This window comes from Melanaphis sacchari, unplaced genomic scaffold (assembly GCF_002803265.2).
Source record: "Melanaphis sacchari strain LSU unplaced genomic scaffold, SCAv2.0 Contig8_pilon_pilon, whole genome shotgun sequence".
Lineage (NCBI taxonomy): Eukaryota > Metazoa > Arthropoda > Insecta > Hemiptera > Aphididae > Melanaphis > Melanaphis sacchari.
The window spans coordinates 2,791,915-2,819,638 of record NW_020271635.1 but is presented as its reverse complement, the minus strand read 5'-3'; the positions used below and the strand labels follow the sequence as shown (position 1 = coordinate 2,819,638).

Sequence of the window (27,724 nt, the reverse complement as noted above, 5' to 3'; positions counted from 1 at the left end):
TACGTCGATTGAACAATACAGAGATGGATGGAGAAAATAAAATAAAAATAGTGACATAATTACAATACAGCGTGGTCGTTTTTCGGGTTCGCGAAAAAGTACATGACAATTAAGTGCAATTCACATATTATTATAATACACATTTAAAATGTACAAATAATTATTTACATTAAAAAAAAAAAAAATCATTTAAATACGTTATTTACAAAAAGTATTTTCCACGCACACGACCGCGTTGTCGTATTCGTCTTTTACCGCGTTAATATATTATACATAATTAAAAAATAAAAATACACGTCTTTCCGATACATTACATTTTATGACCGTTTAAAGCTGATGTTACGTACTTAAGCCGATAGCGTTCAGCGTGTACGTATGCTTTTAAAAAACATTACCGAATGAGTAAGGTTTAAAAAACGAGTATCATTTATTTTTTCATATCTATAATAAATAGATACGTTATTACAATAAAATATTGGTAAACATCGAATATCAGAGAAAATCGTTTTTATCGTTGGGGAAAAAAATAAAAAAAAAAAAAAAAATATAATAATTATAAGAAAATAAGCGTACTAAAAAAATAAAATAAAATAAAAGTTGGGACACTGAGCTTTCAATCGTCAAAATAAGTAAAAATCAAGCATTTTTCTCACACATACAATAAAAAGAAAAAAAAATTCAGAACTATGTACAATTTTTTTTTTTATGTTTAATCTTCTTGTCTCGATTTCATTGTGTTATGTTATATTCATTCAGTCTCGGTCTCGGGGGGCCCAATTTGAGATCCGGTTATCACGTTAATATAATATATATATATATACAGTGTAAATACATATAAATATAAGGAATTGAGGCAGTCTGCTCCGATCAAACATCACTGAAACACGAGAAAAATCAATTATCACAACATATTATTGTATTATTGTGGTATATGTTAACTAATTTTACTCCATTAGACAGAATTAATTAAAGAAATAATAAATATAACAAAACATAATTGAGGGTCATAACTCTTAAAAATAAAACGCACGTCGTTAAAATAGGAAACCTCTTGTTGGTTACAAAACATCTCTTAGAGCTATAGTATTATATTTTTATTTTTTAGATTTTACTGAAGACTACACTATTGTCATAAAACATAATATTATATTATCTATTAAAAGACATTGACATTATAACCAGTACATCGTCCAGAAACCATACAAATAATGTAATGGGGGGGGGGATGTTATCATTTAAAAAAAACTCTGAGGGCGGAGACAATAAATGAAATAAATCGATACTGTACTATAATGACGTATTCAGTCTAACAACACAATATTGAACTGCAGCTGTCATCACAAAATACATACATAATATACGTATACACACACACACACACACACACACACATTTATATAATTATAATTTATCACCGACAAATATATGGAAATATATTTCACTATCAGCATATGTAATCGGAAATAGCGAAAACTTCATGTTATGAATTGCATTGATATTGTTGACAATTTTAAGTATTCAATTTCAATATGAGAGTTTAAATTACATATGCCAAATTTTTCGTTGGTGAAAAACTAGTAATTAAGCATTTAGTCAAAAATAACACTTCTCATCATATTTATAACATAATTATACGTGAGAAAATTATATATAATATTTAGTTCTTATTTTGGTTATACAAATTTTCCATGGAAATTATTTTATAATTTTTTTAAATAGAGAAAGTAGACTTTTATCTAAATATTGTGTGTATAAGGTTGTCAATAAAAGAAAATGTAGAAAATATAATCGTTAATTATAATTAACAATATTATTTTTAATTATATTAACAATAAATATTATTGTTCTTTGAAAAAATATGACTTGAACTCTAAATTGGTATAAAATAGTATTTATTTTTTTATTCTTTACTATACAAAAATTCTATTAAAAAAGTAATAAGATCAAAAAATATTTCATTGAAATAAACAATACAAATAATATTTGTTTAATGTATAAAAACCTGCGATTTGTTCAAATTTTTGGTTTAATCCAACAAACATTGATATACGCTATTAAAACAATGTACATTGTACAATATGAAATTCGTCATGTTTAAAAATAGAAATTTTTTTTTAAACAATTATAAATGTTAACGCCGAATTTACTATTTTATATTACTGCGCAACGGTACAATATTATCAAGTATCTAACCGTAAACTAATAACAACGAAACGCATATTCTCACATATACATATTATAAAGTAGGTCTTCCAATAAAATTATTCAAAATCAAAACGGTAGTCACGTTTGTGCACATTCACAAACCGATTAAAAATTAAAAACTTTGTTAAAAATATTAAATAAAAATAGAAATAAAACACGTGTATATTTGGATACGTTTCATATCGAAACGGCGACATACATGTATACATAAATGTATATATTTCATAAGATAATTGTTAATTGTACATGCTATGCCGAGATATTATAAAATGTATGTATATATGCATTATGTATACAATATTTATATAGGTACCGGTTAGTCGAGGTGTAGTATGTATATTTGGTGATTCAGAAGAGTTGGACGTTTCTCACAGCCTTACCTCGAGAAACTTTTAAATGCCGCCGACTGGGGATTTATGCACAATGGCACGCGGTGACTGCTCAACTGGTCACCGATAAACTTGTGAAGTTCCTCTGTAAGACATTAAGATTTAGTAAAACGTGTATATGGATACTGTCACCGTAACATTTTCTTGACGAAAATTACAAAAACAAAGTTACCCTATAGGTATACATGCGTACCTTTGACTTGTTGTACGTTTGACATTTTCTTCTCCCATTTGTCATCGAACGTCTGCGGCGCAACCGGTTCATAGTCCATGCAGAAATGCCGGAGACCCGTCAATGGTACCGTGAAACAGCATTTACACATACAACTATGATACCTGAGGCGACCCTCGTCTATATAAGGATGGACTAGTGCGTCCATAACGGACATCCGTTTATCCTGCATGTAATGTAAAGAAAAAACCAGAAGTTAATGAAGAGAAAATGAAAATGTATAGCGGTACATAGCAAAGAGGCTATTTCAAAGGTTTAACTCAAGTTGTATGTATACACTTACCGGGTTGAAAACTAGCATTTGGGAAATCAAGTGAACCGCCTCATGCGTCATCAACGAAGACAAAGAGTACAATAACGACATGGACGGTTTCTTCATGCGTCGTATGAGCATATGGGAACGGGCGGCCGGACACGCGTGGGCCATGTCTTCCATGGTTGGCGTACCGAGCAAGTCCGTTATCAACTCCAACTATAAAAATAAAAAATAAAAAATGTATACATAAGTTAGACTAAGTATGCACACATATAATATTATAATCATTCATACGTCATAGGGTGCGTACACACTTATACTAATAGGTATTATATCACCAAAATGGTTATCATATTTCCCATATCTACAAACACTCAACTATAGGAGTATTTGAGTGACTTACTTGTTGAACCGTGTCTTGGCCTTGGAATAGTATCCGCCGAGTGACGAGTTCGGCGAATATACAACCGACGCTCCACACGTCTATGGCCGATGTGTAGTGTTTGGCTCCCATTAATATTTCCGGTGCCCTATAATATTGCGTTACTACTTCTTGAGTCATGTGTTTCGTCTCATCCGGTTCTTCTACTCTGGCCAGACCAAAGTCACATATCTTAAAACAGAAGAAATGTGAAATATGATATATGTTATAATTGCGTACTTATATTATAAATGTTATAAATCATGTTAATAATTTAAAGGAAAGAACTTTTTCAATTTTTTGCATAAACACGATGCTACAACGTTTGAAAAAAATTATCTACAAAATAGATAAATGAACAAAAAAATTAAAAAAGTATGCGTTTTATCATGAATTTGCTAAAAACAACGGGACGCTCTTGGTGGTCCCAAATTTTATGATAACATTATCATATTATAATGTAGTAGCTTTACGGATTTTAATAATTTTTAACAATTTATGATCACAAGTAGGTACATAGAAATGCTTTTAAAATATTCTCTTTTATAATACCCGGAAATGGCGGAAACAGTATAAACGTACATGGCCAAAGCATAATTTCAAAAACAGGAAAAGAAAACCGAATCAACTATACAAGACAGAGAGAGAACTTAAAACTGTATAACGTAGTTACAGCATTATATACACGAATATCGCGATATAAGTGTATATAGCTAATTTTTATACCTTAATATGAAAAGTTATTTAAATTTTTTCAGGGAATTAAGAGATTTTATAAAAAATGCATTTTTAAACAGTTTTTTTATTATTAATACATGCAGTATTTTCATATATATATACGTATATATATAATATATATAATTTTAATTAAGTTACTACGAAAAAAAAGAAATACCATCCATCGAATCACGTGATGCAAACGACGATAGAACTCAGGCGTGAAATTAAACCGTATTCCAAATTGAAATATAAATTATCATTATTATTATTAAATCTAGACCAAACTGTGAACTCTAATTATGAAAAAAACACGATTTCAACATATCACGAATCAATAAATATTATATTAACGTAAAATACATATATTATACAGTAAAATACTTTTAATATAACTAGACATACATACCTTTAGAATACAATTACTGTTGACGAGAAGATTTCCTGGTTTGATGTCTCTGTGTAATATTCGTGCAGAATGTAAATACTTAAGACCCCTGAGGATTTGATAGAGAAACACTTTTATATGGTCCGGCGACAGCTGCTGCGGTGACACAATAATTTTGTGCAAGTCGCTCTGCATTAGTTCGGTTATCACGTATCTATGAGGATGTTACAAGTCAAGGAAATGAAGAGACGATGATATAATAGACATATATAATATAATGAAATATTGATGTACGCTTTTATAAAGTATAAAAAATAATAAACATACGAGACAGCACTCTTGTTATCCACGTCTAGTTCACTATTATAATGTAAACAAACGACATACGGTGCGGGGGCTGAGTACATGATGACTTTAACATACTGTATTTTTAGAATGATGGATAGATTTTTATAGAACGACACTACCACATGTTTTAAGGGATCTTTTTGTCGTTTTAAAAATAAAAAGAGGGGAAAAATGAGTATTATCGACGACATTACGACAATATTATTAGTTATTACTCAACCGTGGGTATCCAATCTCGGGGACGACGACCGCAGTATATACAATACGAATAGAGTAATGCTAAACGGAATAAAGCTGTAATATCCATTTTATACAGTAGAGACGACCCCATTTTTCATCAAGACTTAAAGTAAATACAAAAATCGAACGCGTCGGAGCTATTTGGTTAATCGATTGCTGCGTCAAGTCTACGACGAAACGTCAGTATTTAATCAAGATCGTATTACCAGACATACATTGTCCGGGGATACTATTATATACTCGTATTCTAACGACGACGCGAGTAGTCTAAATTATAAACTTATTTTATATGTGTCAAACAATAATTATTATTATGCAATATCCGTATGCGAGTACACGTTAATATATTAAGCAATGCCATAAAATTAATGACAGAATTATATAGGTAATAAATAATAATATATTATAATTTATATGATATACATATTACAAACATTACACTATATCCGTGTGCCGAGTATAGCTTTAATTTATGATGATCGCTCGTCAAAAACCGAGGTGAAAGTAATAAAAGAAAAAAAATATGACCGCGTTCAAAATGATTATTATATATATAATATTATATATTATTGTAATAATCCTAGAGATGCAGCTGCTGAAAATTCGAATTTTTAGAGACGAACTAGGGGAAACACAATAGAAACTGCAGCGCGTGCAATGCGTATATATCCTTGACGACGACGGATAAGTATTGTCAACGTTCACTAGTAATAAATTATCTGTACATACTATATACACACTTGATTTGTGTAGTCTTATGATCACGTGGCAATGTATAATCGGAAAACACAAATGAAAAAATACTAAAAAATAACAACAAAATTCCTTAATGCTTTTAAACAATAAGAACTATTATAGAATTTAATATCAATCATTAACACGCGAAGAAACCCGTATATTTCCATGAAATATTGACTTTCTTATTTAAAATAATCGTGTTATCTTGAATGCGCGCGTTTAATCGTTGACGATGAAGACATTATACGAGAATCGAACACAAATCCTCGAAGCACGAATATAAAATTTTTCATCTAAATATATAACATTCAAGGATAAAATAAACGAGTTTAAAAAAAAATTAATAACAATGAAAGACGCGAGAAAAAATATCAGATAATACTATAGATCGTAAAAAAGACATCGTACAACACCAATAGTAATATACGTAATGTAGCACGATACATTGTGATTTTATTCTTCAAAAACTAGTTAATGTGTACATGTTAAATTTTAAGTTTATACTTACAGTTAACTAAACAATTTAACGAGTTAAAATGAATACTTCTCGGTGCTGTAAATAATAAGTGGGTACGATTTAATTTATGTGTAGTAATAGATAAATATATTATATACCAACATTATACAATAGACTAAATGCGTATACACAATGTTGGATACAATAACATTATGTATAGATGTCAATAAAACAGTCACGAGACAAAAATATATTACGCCAAAATCAAGAAAACAGAGCACATTAAAATATATCGGAATAATTTTAAATGTTCGTTTTGAATAATAAGAAAAAAAATACAAAAAGTCAAACGAAGGGTATAGTTATACAAAGAAAAACATTTTATAATAAGAAACTCATGTCTAAATACTATTAGCACATAAGTAAAGAGTAGTCTGCAATTGCAGTGCACCTTAACCTTAACCTAACAAATATATATTTTTCGTAGAGCATGAGAGGTACGTAATATTGAATATACATATACGTATACTATATTAGTTAAAAAATATAAAGCAATGTTAATATGTTTTGGTGGTTTTACAGTAACATTATAAATATATATTATATTAAATAAATAAGACTACCTGAACCAGTTGCCTTCGAGTAAACATTTTAACATGGGTATTTTCTCCCTAAATATCCAACTCCTACAAAACAAAGAGATAGACACCCATGAGGCTGTTATATTTTACTTCTCCCATACGCGATTATAGCCCTCCTCCACTATGTACTGAATACGAAATTTAGGCTACATAAGTATAGTTTTACTTAACAGAAACTTTATCAAAAGTCGAATAAACCGAATAGGGCCCATATTAAATAAATACCAGCGCGAAGAATTTATTGCACATTTGGTTGCCATCATAATATATTGTTATATTGAACGGGAGGACAAAACGAACTAAAATATTTTATACAAGGGGAACGCACGATATTATACTCTGACGACTTGCCAAAAAGAGAGAGGGATAAAGATATATATGAAAGCTATCAGCCAACGGCGGTGATCCAGTGTAATGAATGGGAGCGGGAAAAAAATCCATAGAACGTTTTGAAACAATGTACCATTATTGCATATATGTACATAAATATTAAATGCTTAGTTTAATACAACAATCGTTTGAATCGATTTTCAATTAAAAGTGACGCAATATGGACAAAACTATATTTATGTGTATACAAAGAAAAGATTAACGTCGTACCTAAGCATTCAAAATAGCAATTATCGATTAAATGCGAATAAAATAGATACATTTATATATATATATATACTATTTCGGCTGTAAAGTTTATCTAAATTGTACGCTTGTAATAAATGTATGACAAAAAAATATAATCTGTAGGCGTGAAGCAAGAAAAAATATATAAGATTCACAAGACGATGTCCGCAGTCCAAAAAAATCGAGTATTATATGCTACACCACCGCCACGTGATGACTACCTCGGTTCTTCAGAGGGGGTAAGTAAGAGTGCGAGATTACTAACGCGCACGAACACAGCTACAACTCGCCCCTTTACTTAATGCACGCACAAGTAGCATAATATATAAGGGAGGGCCTGTCGAAAAAATCGAAGGACGTCCGATCGTAAACAAACACAATCTATAAATACGAGTATACCTTTAAAATTACATAAGTACTTGAAAATTTTACAAGCAAGCAGTTTTCAAATAATCATATTGAATGTAGACAGTTAAAAACGTTCAAAAATCAACCATAATTAGAAATTAAACATGTTTTCACGTTTATGTACACTTATAGAAATGAGCCGATCAAAGTTTTATTATGACTATTATACTACTATAATACGACAACGATATAAGTGAAGCTCGTAAGTAACGCATACATGACGCTGAGGGGACGAAATAACAATCAGTGGCAGAGAATTATTTTTTAAAGGGTAGTCGTTGACTATAAGTGTTGCGTCCGGTTTACTAGAGACTGGATGCGGGACGTGTATTTTATTCATAATATATTCGCAAAGTTAATACCGTTGTAGTTAGTACCGTACACACACACAAATATATATATACATTGTGCACAAACGTACAAACTACACGTTATAATAATTCAATTTCCGTCAGTTTTCTACACACATGCCTCTTTGTGTATGTATGCAATGTACGACGCAAAAACACATTTTAATTGCCCAAATCTATTTGTATTTCAACAACACGTGGATAGAGAAGACTTGTGTAAATCACTCAAATAATTTTTAAGTTAATTCACTGATGATGAGTATACAAGGGGGAGAGATTGAGAGAGAACACTATGGGCAGAGTGCAGGGAGGTAGGCGAGGGCACGAAAGAGGAGACAATGTCATATAACCACGCATGTGGCCGTTTTCAACTTGCAGATTGTAAATATTGAATATTAGTGCGCCATATGCATAAATGAACAAATAAACCAAATATTAAAATTTTTATGGAACACAACCGGATAAAATTGTAAATAGCCAAGATTGATGACCTTATTTTACTAAAATATCTACGTATGTGTATCATTGAAACTGTAAGATACGTCATGTATTCAAATGTGAGCTTAAGATGCAATAATCGTATTTTACGTTCTTTAAAATTTTTAAACCCTATAATTAAACAAAGAAACGTTAAAAAAATAATAATATTATTTATTGATTACCTACTGAAATTATGTCACATTATATATTATAAATGTTCCACAGACTATACGAAGATGTTCGCAATGAGTAATAAGTTGTTGTTGCAATGATTCGAACCCAACGAGTTTCTCAACAATAAATATGCGCAAATACTTCATGAATTTGAACGTGGCAATAAGTACATATATGCTGAGCATTTTTAATTCAACGCAATTTAAAGTACACCTCTTAAGAATGTCCATTCAGTTATCTAGTGAACTACACAAAACTCACGACAATAATAACGGTTGAAAAAATAACTAGAAACAAGATTGTATGGCGCAGTTAAAGTGGTTAAATTACTTTAAAAAAATATTTACTAGTTAACATTTTAATTTGATTAATAATTTACAATACATAGAATAAATTATAAAATTAACTATCAAATAAATTCAATATTCTGGTCCCACGAATGCAGTCAAATCATAATATAGTATACAAACGTAATAATAAATCTAAAATAACTCTTTAATAAAGAAAAAATATGCGTTGGTGATTTTTTTCTTTTACTTACTAATTACGTTAACTAAGTATATGATTATAAAACGTTTAACGTGGACGTGGACGCGACGATTTTATTGTGTACATACATATACATAGCACACATATTATGATGATGAATATTGTACTATGGTGCGATAAATAAAAATTCTAATAATTTTACGAGGTAGGTACGTATAACACGATAAACAACAGTCAATAACCTTCCGACGGTTAAAGTAACGTTAATTGAACAGCTCCTGAACTGATTTTATTTGAAATCGATTATCATAAAAATGAGATAACTTAATAACAAGATTACAAAGGATATATGGTGCATGTGTAATCGCTATAATTAATAACACGTGATGACGGTGACACATCTCTAACTTAGTCATCATCATTATTTCCGAGACAACAGCATACCTACCGTCACTTCCGCATGGCCGTTATGGTCATATGGGGTTCGTATATAGGATAAGTTATTTCTAAATGGTTCGTTAAACGTTAGCCGAGTTACATGAATCGAATGATAGGGATTATATTATTAAACCGATTACTGAACAGTTCAAAAATATGATTATTAATATAATATCTGGAGCAGAGAAACGAAGCAGTAATACAAGAAGTAGGAAGTATAAATATGTTTGACCCTTTTCGATTATCTTTGCTCACTTTATACATAGAGAAAATGACTTTTTTACTTTTATATTTTTAGTATACAAATACAAAATATATATTTTAGTGCCTGGCCACAAATGTGTATACAGACATACAATATATAATATAAATACGAAAAGCGCCATGACTACACCGTCTCGCGTTTTTAACGATCTCCCGGGCTCGCAAAATTATTAATCCCCTTCAGGCAAGTCCACACTCCACCACCCCCGTCAACAAACGACCCGTCACGGAGGTATGGTGGATTTTGAAACGGGAAGGGCGGGACACAGCCACCGAGAGGAAACAGGGGCGTCGTCAGTCTCGGGTCGAGTCGCCGGGCCATCTGCCTCGACCGTAACCATGGAGACCGTATCATTACGCCGCGGCCCGCCGCTACCACCGTGGGATTTTAAATTACTGCCCTTTCCCCTCGGTCCAGGCGGGTGGCGCCCACTAAGGGCGGCAAAGGCGGTATACGTGGCTTACTATACTTCCACTGCCACCCTTTCTGCAGCAGCAGCAGCAGTAACCACGCAGCAAAGGCCATACCGCGTCATCGCACGTGTCACACACACACACACCGGACGCGGACTTTAGGGAAAAGCGAAAAGGGCTCCGCAGCCGAAGGATTCGATTTTTTTCTCCTGTTTTTCATCCGTGTATTATATTATAGTTGCTGCTGATGCTGCTGCAGTTGTTATATTACATATACCTATAGCGTATTTGTCAGGGGCTGGGAATGATCAATACGCACCGTTAACAAAGGGGAGAAACGGCTCGATGGAAGTGTGCGTATAAATATATATCTTATACATAATGTTCTTACTACACGCGATGGTTTTTTGGAAATTTGTTGATTGCGGACGGTGAAAACACCACCGACCGGTCAACGAAAATTGAGTGGGAGAAGCCTCGGCAGGTGCCCTTGGAGTGAAGCACTCGCGGGAATGCGCCGGCAACGTGCAACGGTCCGGTCGGGTTCTGGCCGTAACCGATATTGTAGAAAAACCACCGCCACCATGTTCAAGGTTTCTCTTGATTTGAAGTCAAAGAGAGTCACTGAACCGAATCGATTATAATATATTGTGAATGCAAATATGAAGAAAAAAAGAATACATCCCAAAAATACACATATAGTAGACGTAATAGTCAAGATAAGCGACAGTTATACGCGATGACTACTACTGAATATTGTGCGGATAAGTACACTAACGATTCAAGCATCTCGTCTAACCCCGGAGACCGGAAGAAAAGCGTTTCGTAATGTTTTACAGCATTACATATTATATACTATGATATTGTAACCAAAAACTAGGACAAGACGTAAAAACAGTATGAAGCTTATTGGCGTGGAAACAATTCCTTTCGAAAAAAAATACATTTCGCTTATTATGAGTGTGCTCTGGTTTTTCTATGTAGATAGTAACGTTGATCTAAAATCAGTAAAATTTATAATCAACATTTTATTACGTTAAAAAATAATATAAAGACATTACCTATCACTTGTAACACAATTTTTTTTTTACTTCGGCTTCCTAAGGTGTTTCTTAATAAAATTAAGAAATTCTATTTGAAAACTATATGTTAATCTATTTGTAAAATATGTATATGTATTTTATATTTCTCGAGCTAGAATTTTAAATTTAAAAAAAAAAAATTTATGGTTTCGTTTTTTGTTATGTATTTATATGTATAAATGAAAAATAATCATTTTTGAGTTAACAGAAGATAAGTACCCTATTCCAACGCGCACGCTTACGCGACCGTAGAATCGATGTGCACGGGTGTATTATTTAAAATTCCAACAGGCCACAAGTAATGTGTGTACAGTATATTATACAATCTATTTATCTATATTTTACTATTAATCAGACAATCCGATACGTCATCCTTTATATCATTTTCGATGTCGGCGGCACATTTCTCCGAGACAACGAATTTAGAACGTTCTAATAAGCTTATCATACGTATTACGCATCGGAGGACGCGCGTATTCGCGGTGAACGTGCGAATACAGAATGCGTGTCCGTTCACAAAATTAGTCTCGTTCCGTAACCCAAATTAGAAAACACGATATTATTTACCTATATAGTTTGACAAAACACTATTAAAAAAGCCAAAACGAAACGATCGCCGATCCGTCCTCAATATATATAGTTTATACACAACTGCACTGAGTTATATAAAGCAACTGATGACGTTAACCTGGGGGTGGTGAATGACGAAAAATATAAGCGGCACGCGGAATAAAATAAAAAGATTCAACGAAATATGATCGAAAAACATAAGAATTGCACTTTGAAGTATGTGTACACACGCAAGCGCGCAATTACTCTAAAAAATTAACAAATACGTATATTATTATTTATGAGCCAATATTGCAAAGTGCAGTGCGCGCGACGACAAACACATCGCAAAACGGCGGAGAAAAAAGGGCGATGGACATGCACAGTGAACACATTTTCAAGCGTTATTTACAATATTATAATATTGTGTTAAACATAGAATATATTTTATTATTATAAAATATAATAAATACATTATTTTTTTTTATTTTTTTACTCTATACCGAGTCGGCACAGGTCAATTACACCCGGCCTGCAATGCACACGTATACAACAACAATTTTCCCGTCAAGGTTACCAACATTTCGACACCTCCCCCGCACCACCGACCAAGCCGGTCACCAACGGGTGATAGCCGTCTCAACAACAGTGATCGCGTACCGCGCGGCCGTCAGTCGGTTTTGTGTTACTACCGCGCGGCGGCGTCGGGCCAGGCGGGCGGGATACGGTGCGGGGTAGCGACGGCGCGAACACACACGCGCGCGCGGAACGTCTTCGCCCGGGTCTATGGGTCTTTGTACGATGAACCAGTTTTTCCCCCTGTACAGAACTCCGGCGTCAGCGCCTCCTGTACACACTCACGTATACATTCGAGTACATGTGTGTACAATAATAATATTATTCTCAGCAGGTAAGCATACACACACGAACGCGTGACCAAATATATATATGCCTGGATAAATAAGCACCATGAAATACACTTAAACACACACATACACGAACCCAGAGGAGAATGGTGTGTTATACAGACGGACCCTTTTTATAGTGATTTTTTGGAATGCATCCCCAGACAATAACGGATACGATAAATGTATAGGAAGGTACAGGTACCCGCATGCAGTACTGCGCAGTGGCCTTCTGCTGCGCGAGGCACCGACGAAACAATATTATACACGTCAAGCAGAACACTGTAAACTGCAGATACTAGAGAGCTATCACAGCTAATGGAGTATTAGACAGTCGTCGATAAAGAAAAAAATACAATAGAAAAAGCAATTTTCCTGTTCCTACTCGCGAATAGAAGAGAAAGTGTAGTGGCTTCTTTTTATCCATTATTGCAGTCGTTGTCATCATTGTCATTAAAGTTAAAATCATTGGAAAACCCCTGTATAAGAAAATTCCGGGAAAATCAGTTAGCGCCACCGGACTTTTCTTCAATACGCCGTATCGATTACCACACATCAAATGATAAATGTACATAACACCACTTACTATTTTATATATGCATACATGTATTATTTAAGTCTACGTCAATATGAAATGTGCACGAAAACAATTACCAACTTAAGACACATTCAAGTTTTACTTGTTGATAAAAATGTTCATTCAAAAAATATTTATTTATTATTATTAATATTTAAATTAATCTCGCAAACACAGAAAATTATACTTCGAATAAACAATAAATATCACTATTAACTTTTTTATTAAAATAAAAAAGCATAATACGTCAAAATGTGCAAAATAGTTACAAAAATTTTAAGCTATACCAGTACTATACCTACTATAAATCATATGGTATACTATGATATAAAATATAAAGAGATTAATTTTCAAGAATAAAAAAAATCATAATGAATTTTAAAATAACAATAATAAAGTTATCAAACATGTTTTTTAACTATGAATTATGGTTTATTTCACTTAAAACAAATAATAATAATAATATAAAAGCCATATATTGAAATAATAGCAAGGTAAGGAGATTATAAACGCTAATACAGAGAAAAGAAAATAATATTCAAAACAAATTTAATTTGATAAAAATATTTTAGATGTTTGAATGAATTTTTTAAAGCAAAACGTAAATATATTTAAATCTATTTACTTAATAAAAAGAAGTAATAATTGAGTTTCGATTTATTTAAAAAAAAAAAACAAATTTGAATTTGAATAAATTGAGTTAGACGATAAAATATTTTTTTAAGCCAGTACCTATCTATTATAAATACTTACATAAAAAATGTGTACTTTTAAAAAAATAATCTAACTTAGACCAAGTATTTTACACGTTCAAACAAGATAACTAAAACCTAAGCACAATATAATGTTATATCTCCCCTCTCTCTTTATAAACAACTTTAGTATTATTGATTGGAGCAGATGATTATGGGAAAATAGATTTACACAAACGAGGGCTGTTACTGTATTACTCGAATAAAGCCCGCATTCAATATTGAGTACTGAGTATTGTATTATACACGCGTATCCTGCAGCCAACTCAACTGGTTTTAACTCAAAAAAGTAACCGTCAACAAAATAAAAAAAAAAAATTGAAAAGGGGAAAACGTGTACTTGCATGAAGGGCGACCGATGGGAAAACACAAAGAGTTGAACGACCTTCACCCTCACATTTTCAAACGGTCTACTGATTACTATTGCTGCTTTTTTTCGCAGGATGTAACGTAAACGCAGAGATTTTTCCAAACATCACACATAAACGTCAAGAGCCGCCAAGGGGGGTGTAGCTTAGCAAACGTTTACGAATTATTCTACCGTTTATAAACAACTTATTATTCTGAAATTTTAATGTAATAATATCAATATAACAATATTTATTCTCCTTAGACCAAATGTATAACTATATGATTTAAATAAATATTTTTTTTAATTTAAAAGCGTCTGGATTTAAATCTAAAAATAGTACGACAATAGCTGATGTAAAAAATTGTTACCACAGTTAACATAAAGATGTATTATTTAACTTTCTAAATAAACAGGCGGATTTTTTTTGCGATTATTACCATGTATCTTATTTGTATTCATAATTCAATAAAATATAAAAGGGTGCAGTCCTCTTTGCCATCATATTAGTTTACAACAAAAATTGAAGGAAAATCAGACGCCAGAGATCGTCAATTGTATGTTAAAAATATTGTGCCATCCTCATACATATACATTATTCACTACCTATATAATCATTTGTCGTTCTTAGTATCATCATACACACAACAATAATCTCAGAGGTTTATGCATTCGAATGAAACTATAAACACCGTATACGTGCTGTCTACAGTTACAAACACACACAATAGTACCTAGAGACAAAACAAGATTTCAATGTATTTTGAAAATACAACAAAAAAATAATACAATGTACCTTGTTATTATACATATAAATCATACGAATTATTACACACATGCGCGTGTACCTATGTGCACCTACAACAAATTTCTCCAAGTACTCTTATATTTTAAAACTTATAAACAATATATATTTTATCCAAATAGTGAATATGAATGTGTACGGTTACGTTAAACAACCGCCCAGTCTAGGGCGAATAAACCCGCTATTACTAAAGACCTATGAGAAACAAAGAAGAGACAGGAAATACTGGTTTATAATGGCGAGGTAGGTAACATTGTTATAAACCGAGTGACTAATGCGTATTAGCTCGATAGGAATGCACGGTCCTATGCCACTACAATTTAATGTCATCGAATTATCCATCACTTCATCGCGCGCGCGCACACACCGTGATGGTTATTACGGAAAATATAACACATTTTTCCGGATTGTCTATACATGGCGAGGTACTACCTGTGGTCGATTATAACATAATAAAAAGGATACATTTCTTGAAAGAAATCCAAATGAGGCGGTTGCAGAATGTCAAGGGCGGACAATACCTATATAAGAGTAAAAAAAAAAATCATAGTATTTTTAACATTAACTAATAGTTTTTAAAAAACTTACATTTTCGTGTTTAAAATTGCATAACATTTTTAACTCTCTAAAAACTCGTTTCGAGGAAACTAGAGATTGAAAAACATTTGGAAGCTTTTTCAACGCGACTCTTCGTCCGTCTCGTGGATCTGTAACAGCCCTGTAAATACAATTAAAACGATGTTATTATGATATATTAAACTTAGGTAAAGGTAAATTTTAATTTCTTAAATAACGTTAAGAACATCGTTCCTATATATATATAAGTATAATAAAGATTACAATAATTATGCTGATTAAATACAATTTTCATTGAATTTATATGGCCTTGTTAAAAGTTGACTAATATTCTATTCTTACAATATGATTATGAATAAGGAATTATGTTTGGCAAAGACGCAAAAGTCTACGGAAACAGTACTGAATAGAAAAAACACTTTTGGCGCATATGAATCGGTTTCCCCCTTAGGTCAGGGTCGATTTTCAATCATCTATCGCATCGATTTGACGTCTATAAGCTTATCAAACATGATGATGATAATCAACTTTACATGTAATATGAAAGAATATTATTTTCGAATAATATGTACGATAAAAATATAACATATTAAAAACAAATATTAGAAAAATTTACAGATAAAAAGATAAATTGTTTATAGTAATTACATTTAAATACGGCATACTTTAAAATACACCTGGATTCTGGAGACCGGTTTAAAAAAACATTTGGTTTACTTTTGTAATTATTTTGAAGTAAAACACCATACGGGAAGATTATAAAATATTGCATGAAAACTAACAAAACAAAATATTATAAGCCATCTGTCAAAGAATAATATATTATACACATACCTATATATATTAAAAACAAGAGAGAAGGGCATTATTCGTCATTCAAAAATTCGGACAACTGCAAAATGATGAATGCAATAAAATTGATCGTGTTGTGATTATATTTTCCCTTCCATTCACGTATATGTATAAGCATCATGAATCTACATATACTCGTATTTTTTTAACTACAGTACAACTTTTTTAATAACATTTTTCACAGTTATTTGATTATTATTATGTATGAGAGATATTTGACTGTTAATGCTACTGCTTCAGTTCACAGTTGATGGGAAAAAGAAAGCGTAGAGACCGTGTAGAGGTTTCATTGTTATGCTTTCGTTTCATATCAAAACACCAAGTGGAACAATAACCATGTTACATCTCGATTGAAGACGACAACGCGTTTTCCGACCAAATATCGTTTACTGGCAATCATCGTGTCGACCTATCCTATATTTTACACTATATAGAACCGTGTTCCTAAAGTATATTTTTTTTTTGTACACAATTCTAATTACTTAAGTACCTACAATCTACATAGGTAACATTATATGCTATTTGAACTCCGCATTATTACATAAACTAAACCGCCGCTATAATATTTATCGTTAATAATTTATATCATTTGGTTTTTTTCTATTTATTATTATTATTATTATTTTTTTTTTTGGTCAGTACTGCCGTATATGTTCGTGTATTATATACTGTAAGTTTCAAGGACATATTCATTTAATAACTTCTATACGAGCGCTACCAGGCACATACCACAGTTTTCAGACCGTACATATTATTTGATCCGATAAAGATGTGTATCTCCTACTACTCTCACTGCGGTTCCTTCATAATTGTCTCTCCCCACAAACACAACCATATAAACGAGTAAATATATAATTATTATTAATTATTTATATACTGATAATAATTCAACTCCTGTATCAAAACGCCTCGATAACTGTTATTTTTATTTTTATATTTTTTTTATTTAGTCGCAGCGGACTACAAGATTAGGTACACAACTTTTGCGTAAGCGACACCTGTGCCAGAGGAGTTCGAATACTGCCGGCTAAGATCTAGCAGGTGTCTGACACACAATAGCAGCTTGCAATCTTGTATACAGCAGCCGACCACCAGCAGCATCGGTTAGATATTTTCAACCACAAATAAGCATACATACACATACACATTTATGTATATATTATATATATGAACATAATAATAATACACGGCTTCCCCGTTGTACACGCTGCAGAGCATACACGAAATTAAACAATAAAAATAACACATGTGCATCACAAGAACATAATAATAAAATATAGCTAATAATAATAAAAAAATTGTTAAGTGCTGCGTCGTCGCGCGTCACAAGAGTTCTCGTTCATTCACGTACTAATAATCGTCCTTTATTAGCTGAATAGGTTTTTCAACCAGAGTTTGTATAACGAGAGCGAGCAATAAATTCTGGTTGGTACCTAATATGTACCATAAGATACGATCATAAGACGCTTGAGGTATGAGTAGAGGGAAGAGGTCAAAACTGTTTATTTGAAATACGCGTCTGGTCACATGACGGTTTTCTTCGTGGGAAATTAGTGTTATGCCGTGTACAACGGTATACGCATGCGCATATACTGCAGAAGAGTACCGCGGTCGAATTCCCTAGTGGGTTGTCTTTCTCTCCTCGGGTTTTTGTTTATTATGTATACACATAACTATATACTATACAGTTAGGTTATTATTATTATTATTTTTTTTTACATAACAGTAATAATCATTAAAAATACCCTGTGAACAACGTCCCTTCTACACACAAACGCACATTCTATATTATATGCACGCCATTCTAACATAGAAAATTGTTAGGTACAATTGACTTCTAAACGACGGTGTATATGCAGCACACTGAGGCCTATATGGTATGCGAACCGCGTAAATATCGATTCATTTAAAGTAGCAGCAGCGACGGCCGACTCAGTTGTTGTACCCGTCGACCGCCCCACTACACATTATATGCATATACACTATACAGCACACAAACTACTCGAACGGATCACTAAATTAAATATGGTTTGATCAACTTAACAGCGCAATTGTACTATATATAAATATAAATAGTATATGTATATAAAACGATGTGCGTATACTTGTGTACACGCAGTGGTACGATAATGTTAACATTGACCCACGACAATATTATATTGTGTGTAATCTATAAACTGATAAAAGATGTTCGTGCACAAAGGTCTGTTTGTTCGAAATTCGAATTTTTTTGTTTTGAAAAAAATACGTATAATATACTTTGTGGTCCGTACTAAGTTATTTTACACGACGCGATGTGTGTATCAGCTTGATGAGCAAAAATATTACTAAAAAATTTCGAATTTTCAATATTTTCAATCGTCCTGCTATTCGGAAATCCAACTGTGTCAATCAAAGTTCAGTATTAAAACACTTTTGTTTATTCAACACTAAGACTTTTGCACTGAATTATATATACAGTATTATTGTATTCTAAATAATAACTGTACTATAGTCAAACACATTATTTAAGAATATTCATAACATATATCATTATATCAGTTATTTTATAGTGATCAACATTCAACACACATCAGTAGAGAGAGAAAGAGATATTTAATAATAACTAATATTCTGTCATTAAGGAGTATTATATAATATGCTAACCAATAATAATAAATAGTCTAAAATTGAAAACATTATAGTAGTTAAAAAATATTGTTTATCGATTCAACAACGTCATGGCGGTGTTATTTGTTGATTTTCATTAGGTTTCATCACTTGTATTCAATAAATTTTTAGAAAGTACCTACTTACCTAAACACGAAAACAAAGCATAGTGGAAAAACTATGGTAATCCACATCAATACATATAACAATGTTTTGTCATGAATCATATACTATTTTAATAAAATTAAAATTTTAAATGTACCCATATTAGAAGATGATATATAATAATGTAAGATAAAGACTATTATCATGCTCAATAATACATATTAAGTTAAATAATATATGATATAACAGAAAGTTTTTCTAATATTATAATGAGATTAATTTATTATATTTTCAATAAGTATTAAATAAATGTGGATAACAGGAATTATAACATTTACATTTAAATGTGGGTAGATACAGTCGAAGCGTAACGTCTATATAGGGCGGCTCCAGTCTGAATAGGTTTTGGTTCGTTGATTATACATTTATACATTTATACCGATACAAAAACCAGGGCAACCTTAAAAGTTACGACAGAGGCCTCACTGGTAGGTGACTTAGTCTAATATGTACAGATTAAATATAAGTGTATATTATATGTAAAAGCAAATATAGTAATACAAACCATTATGCAATAATAAACTATAATGGCACTTGCTAGTAATAATTATTACAATAAAACAATATCGTATAAATAGTCTCTTTCTTATGTGTCTTACTTCTACGAGAACAAAAGAAATATTAAACATAGGACCAACAGCAAATATTTAATTGGAGAATAAACAATGAATGAGTACCATTTTAGAAGTCCGCCACAAAAACGTTGTAGAGTGATTATAAAATAATAAAATATCAAAAAAATAAGCTACTGACAAAGCCACAAAAGAAAATAGATTTATCGTACAAAGCCAATTAAAAAATACTTGACATTGGCATTAATATAATGTACAAAATATTATATATGCACAAACGAAAAGATTTTTGAACATCTTAACTTATACGCGTGTTATTTATTTTCAGTATACAAAGAAGGCATATGCACAGTGCACATTACGTAATGCCACATAATATAAGGTATAGGTAGAATAGTAGTATAATTGTGGAACTTTATCCCGAAGCAGCTGAGAGTAGGTATACCTGCTTAAAAGGGTCCAGACGTATCCAATAACTGTTTGGTATTTTTCCGTCGTGCACAGATGTTAAGGCTGCATAGCTATAGGCTACGACACCTGCAACTCTACAAGCATACAACAGGCAGCCCTTATGGTCCTTCCAAATCGGTTTTCAAATAACCAAAGACCACGACAAAAAAAACAGGTTTGATCCCTCAAACAGACAATATATGACAACATCTGGCTTCCCAGTTCACCTTGAAATTTTACAATTTTCAACTCGAATTCGAACAACGTACCAACATTTTTTCCGGTTAATTCTATATTTTGTATAGAAATGTAACAACAAAGAATATTATAAAAAATATGGTACCTACTCGTATACTAAAATAGGCAAACTTTCTTTTGTAAATTCTAAATTATCATAATCATAGAAAACGTTTTATACATTAACAACTAAATTAGTTGGTCTATTAAAACAACATAATGGGAAACCTACTTATTATCAATACTTCATTGAAGATTTCTGGGAATGCGTTAGTAGGATTGTACTTTTTCGGCACATTCTCACACACAAATATTAACAATTTTTATCTGTTATATACCTTTGTATTTTTACCAAAAAATACACCAATATTGATAGTAATAATCATGAAATAAGAATAAATTAATATAAATAATATTATTAAATATTGAAACCAAATACAGAATTCTAATTCCCTACCTATTATTAACAGTATAATATGTATCAAAATTAATTGTTAAATATGAATTAAGAATTAATGTGGATCTCAAATGGATTAAGTAATTACAATTTTTAAGTAATCAATGAACAATGATAAGAGAATATTTATTTTTTAAATATTAATTCGAAGAAAATTTAAATGATAAAACATTAAATTCCTTGAAATACGTGTGCATAGTTTTGAAAGAATATTTTGTTTTATAAATCAATTGTTTAGTTGATCTTTTTAAATACCAGATAGTGTTAAAATTAAGTAACCTTCAACTATATCATGGTCAGTTATTTTATAAATCATACATGATTTGGAAATAATATTGTTATAAAAAAGTTCTAAAGCTAAAGAAAAACATAGAAAAATAATTTTAATATTATTCAGCAATAAAGAGTGTAGGTTCATATTCTTAATTTTTTTTTTTTTGGACAAAAAACTATTAAAATTACATTAGGAACATTCATATTATGTTATCAAAAATTCTTGACCCTTTTATATTATTAATAATATAGAATAGATAAGAAACATGAAATACTAGTATTGTCATATCAATAATTTGTGTTAACATTATAATTTTATTTTTACATGTATATAATTATCTTGAATTCAAATTTGTCCATACATTTATATTGGAAATTAAATTAAGCATACTTATTTAAAAATAATAAAATGATTTTATTATTTCTTTACTATATGTAATTTTTAAAGTAAATACAAATAAAAACTAAAATATGATCAAGTATTTGCTCCTCGTAACATTCCTCACCATTGACCTAATTTTAAGAACATAAAACAGAAGCCTCCCGATTACAGATTTTCCTTGAATCAATTTTATTATTTTTCTGATGTTATATAACATATTTATTATCCAAATTAAAATATATTATCTATTAAAAATAGATATGTCTTCATAATATAATAGAATAAGCAACTATAGTTAAATTTTAAATAAATTATAATTACTCACATGGGTAATATATCAAGATTTTTAAGTTTGTGTCTAATTTATTAGTAATATCTTTATACAACAGCCTTTTACATAAAAAAAATAACAACTACATTTTTTTATACTCAGTCAATTTAATATAAGTATATAGAAATAAAAATAATATACTTTTGTCCTTTTACTAAACTTTTTAAAATAATTTTAAGTAAAGGATTGTTAATTAAAAATTAGAAAACACTTTTCTTAAAAAATCTCGATTATAGACTAATAAATTCTTATGTATACTTAACACAGTAATTGGATTTATGAGACCATCAACAAACAAAATTCATATTAAAGTAAATAAAGTCTTCTATTTAAATTAATATTTTAAATGAGTAATACATAATAAACCCGATAATAAGTTTTTACATTAATCATAAAACTTATAACTGAGTTTTACCTGTAATTTTTATCTTCGCATTTTGACAAATGGAGTTAGAAATTATGAGTAAGATTTTTATGTAACTTTAAATTTATTGATTAATATTGAAAACTAAATAGCAAATATATAATATTTGTAGATATTAAAAAACAAACTTAATGCAGTATCAACATGATAAACAATATTTAAATGTTTCATATTAAAAATGTTTTTATAATAGGTTTTTTTAAATTCATAAAACAAAAAAATAATAAGAATATTATAAAATTAATTTTTAGATGAATAAATTAAAGAAGTATATATTAATTTATTATAATTAAACAATTTAAGATAATAAAGAGTTTAAACAATTAAATAACAATTAACATATTATAATAATAGTAGTTAGTAGGTACCACTACCAACCTACCTAAAGTCATTTTTCAAAATTAATATTCAAAGGTATCAATTGTAATTAAAAAAAAAAGATTACGACGGTGTTTATCATTTATTGATATTTACAGTAATAGTTGCGATAACACAACAATTATTAACTAATATCTGAGTTTTTAGTTTTTACTGGCCCTCGAAATTTTTTTTTTGATTTTCTGGACCTCCATAGAATTTAATTGCTGACCCCTGGACTAGGACTATACTGATTTCACCTATAGTTATAACTGTTATAAGCATATAGCGTACATATACCTAAATTTCATACATATTATGTAATTTGTACATATTTGTATACATTTAAAATAATTCTCAAGAAATAAATGTATTCTTAACATAATGTTATGGAATAATAATTAGGTACCTTCCTTAGTTTAATTTTATTGTGTTCATTCACTTGTTATAAAAATTTAAGAATATACATAAGTATAAGATAATAATAAATCTTATACCTAACCGAGTTTATCTTTTCATAACAATAAAATTAAGTGATTATTTTAACAATAATTTTTATTGTAAAGATATTAATGTAAGAATCAAGAATTATGTCAATACTGATCACTCTACTTATAGGCTGTATTAGATATTATTTGCTAACTTAAATTATTAAAATATTAAATGTAATTTCAATTTATCCTCATACTGAGTAATATACAACCTTAATATAATATATGATATTATATCCTACAGTAATTTATTGTTTAGCTATTTTAACATAAATGTATTGAGACACAGTTTTAATTAATCAATTTTATAACAAAATTAGTGTTTATTTTTTTTATAAGGAAAATATATTGTACTGATCTTCAAATGATTTAATCAGTGTTATTATAAAAGTAATATACTAAAAATCTAATAATGTTAACAATGTGATTACAATATCACTTATCAGTTAATACTAAAATAATAGTTAAGCCAACAGATCTCATGCACATATACGACAATATCAGTATAATATTAAACTTGAAGTACCTATAAGGATCATACCTATTATTTGTGTATCTATACATATGGATATAATATAAGCACTTTAAAGACAGTACCTTGATATTTTAGGTTTATCATAGTGAATTAGGTATCAAAATATAAGACATTAGGTACGTCTATTGAATTAAACGAAGTACCATCTTGAATAGTTCATAAAATATATTTGTTAAGCATAACGGCAACTTAAATATATACTGGACAATTGAGTAGAACAAATTATGCCATTTATCTCAGTAGAATAATGTGAAGGGATGTGCCAAAATAACAGAATAAATGGCTGACGAGTAGGTAGCGTTTTGAAGCAGGAGTATACCAGAAGAAATCTATAAGTGGATAGTTTCAATAAGTGTAATAGGTATATTTAAAACATTTACTTAATGATATTTTGTAACACAATAAAGTGGTATGTTGAAAGCTGGATGTGTTTGGTGAGCAAACACATTGCACTAGGTAGAAGTGTTACGATCGTGTTCCAAAAAAAAGACATAACTGATGGTAAACTTACCAGACGACTCCAAAGGCGCCATATCCAATCGGTCTGTCGGGCTTATAGTCCACCGGATGTGCGGTGGCCGATTGCGCGGCATGGTGAGACTGCTGCTGAGCGTGGAAAAACTGTTGCGAGGCACTGGCCTGCTGGTGGTTGCCCACTGGACCGTTCGTTGAGCCCTGCATCAGCGACATTGACACCCTGGAGTGTCGGCTCGGGCCGACCACAGCCATAACAGTACGTCAGTGACGGTTAGTCCACGAATTCCGGCGCACGGCGGGTTTCGTTCTCATTTACGGTGCGTGATAATCGACGACGACGACGACCAGTGAGCTCGCGGATCCACCGACACGGTTAGCAACGTAGATCCCGTAAAATATTGTGTTGTAGTACACTCGTCAACGTACACGTTTTAAATTATTTATGATTAATTATCTCGGAATCGAAGGAAAATTATTGTTTTGTCTAGGCAGTGGGACACTTACGCGCGTGATAAGGACCAGCGGCTGGTAAGACAAAAGACGATAATAATAATAATAATAAAAACAACAACAACGTAGAGTAAGATAAAAAACGACGTACGATTATACAAAAACACAAGAGAATGGGACAATATTATTGCAACCGTATTCGAACGCGTGCCGTCCGGGAGCCACCACACGAATACGAGACGAACAACCGTTTGCCAAGTCGTTCGACCGACACTGAATCAGATTATCAGCATTCAGAATGACTACTACTGATTGAGAAAAGGGAGAATCGGGCGCGCGCGCACGCACTCACTATGACGGCTATACAGCCGCTGCCTGGCGCTCACGCACGCACTACACCGAGCAGCTGCGGGTCAATGGAAGTGATAAATGGTTACAGTGCTGCCGGATGCCCCATCCGAGTGGAATAAGGTCTACGGTAAGAATGGGTTATTATTGTCCTCGCCTGGCAAATCAACGTCTGGTTCGCCGCTCACAACACGTTATTAGATGATTATTATTATTATTATATTTTAGTATTTTACGAACAGATAATAGAGGATACGGATACCCTGAATGACTTCACTAACTACTATAGTATAGCTGCAGCAGTGGCGTCGAGAGACTGCAAGAGGGCTGTACTAAGCTCTAGGACAATAAATCGTCTCATAACTAAAATGTGGCGGTGGTTAGGTACCCAAGTGGGCACTGAGAAAGTGTCGAATACTTTAGAATTTTAGATACTTGAGTATTTTGTATTTATATACAATATAATATATTGTATACTATAAATTATAATTATCTATACTAAATTATAAAAATACTAGTATTTATAATCAATGGTATCACTTAGTAAAAGGATTGCGCTGCGATCGCATTAATTGCTATTTTGTAACTTAAACCGCGTGTAATATAATACACTAGGAAATAGGAATTATTCATGTTTTTACGTTCTTTAATATACATATATGCAATATTTTTATTTTTTAATCAAGCATTATAAATTGAATAGCTAGTAAAATTATAAATTCATGTATACGCACATACAGAAATATACTTCATAAACATTTTATAATTAAATATTGTGTAAATAATGAATTAAACAATCCTGAATTTGTGATCACTGTGTCTATAATATCAATGTCTAAGGGCATTAGGTAGTAATTTTTTTTTTTTTGTAATGTAATCAATTATAAAATTTACGGATAGCTAGAAAAAATATAAAAAACTTTAATATTATATGAAAAAATTAAAATTAAAAGATTAGTAAGTGGACACTACGATCTATTGTACATCTGAACATTAAATGTCGAGCAACTCACTATTATGGAAGTGTTAAATTCGAATTATTGAATTTACAATATGATTTATTTATAATTTATGATTTATCACTGTATACGAAAAGTGATTCTAAGCGGAAATGATCTATCAGCTTATATCATCTAGTGATAATGTTTTTTTTTTTTTTTATAATATTATTTATTATATTAAAATTTAAAATCATTCATTTTAGTTTTAGTATTATGGTAGGTTCATTATAAATTATAATGTTTCTGAAAATATTGCGTTATTAGTATTTAATTATTATTATTAAATGTATTTATACCATATTATCTCAATTTGTAAATAAAACCCAAAGTTTAATAACATCTTTCTGTAAATTTCGCAAAACAGCGTAAAAATAAATTAATAGAACATATAAATAGATATCTTGAAATAAATAAAAATAAGTAGGTATAATAAAATTATTCATAATAATATAATAACACCTATATATAATTCCGTTTTTCTGATTATAAATAAATTATTGTGAAATTTTATTTTAACCTTTCTAAAGTATACCTACAAATTAGATTTTGTCTAAAACTACCCCCAAAGCTGAAACATACATAAAACCCCCCACATTATTGTAAAATCAATACATTTATCGTTTGACTCAGAATCTAAAATAAAATTGGTCCAGGAGCCCTTACAGCCGACAGCCCTAGGGTAAATAATAAATGAATTTTAAAAAGTAAAAATAATAACTAAACAATATTTTGTAATAGAAACTAAGAATATAGTCTGTATTAATATTTAATATAAATAATAAACATATTAAATGGAAAAAAAGGTGCAGGAGATAAAAAAAAACAGGGGCTAGCTCTCAATTAGGCGAGGCCGAGATTAGGTTATAAAACAACACACAGTGAAACTGTTTTTACACAATGAAATCAATGAAATATAGTCATTTTTTGTTCGTTATAATTTTCTATTAGATAGTTTAATAATAATTTATTGTTGTCGTTCTATTGATTTATTAATATGGAAACTATTTAATT

General features: G+C 30.7%; 1 protein-coding gene across 2 annotated transcripts; it reads right to left on the bottom strand.

Moving 5' to 3' along the window:
* Positions 1–527: 527 nt before the first annotated feature.
* LOC112602780 (serine/threonine-protein kinase NLK) lies at positions 528–25,681 on the bottom strand. 2 transcript variants are annotated; one of them, XR_003115129.1, is made up of 9 exons: positions 24,949–25,680; positions 16,275–16,404; positions 16,152–16,207; positions 4,630–4,822; positions 3,486–3,695; positions 3,110–3,298; positions 2,788–2,992; positions 2,519–2,679; positions 528–877 (listed from the first exon to the last, which is right to left on the bottom strand). XR_003115129.1 is itself a non-coding variant. In XM_025351101.1 (9 exons), the coding sequence occupies exons 1-9, from the start codon at positions 25,164–25,166 to the stop codon at positions 868–870; spliced, it is 1,305 nt and encodes a 434-aa protein (XP_025206886.1). In that variant the 5' UTR covers positions 25,167–25,681; the 3' UTR covers positions 528–867. The 2 variants fall into 2 exon arrangements, 1 of the variants encoding a protein (XP_025206886.1); XM_025351101.1 differs by having other exon boundaries at positions 2,586–2,679; positions 24,949–25,681.
* Between the last annotated feature and the right edge of the window lie 2,043 nt (positions 25,682–27,724).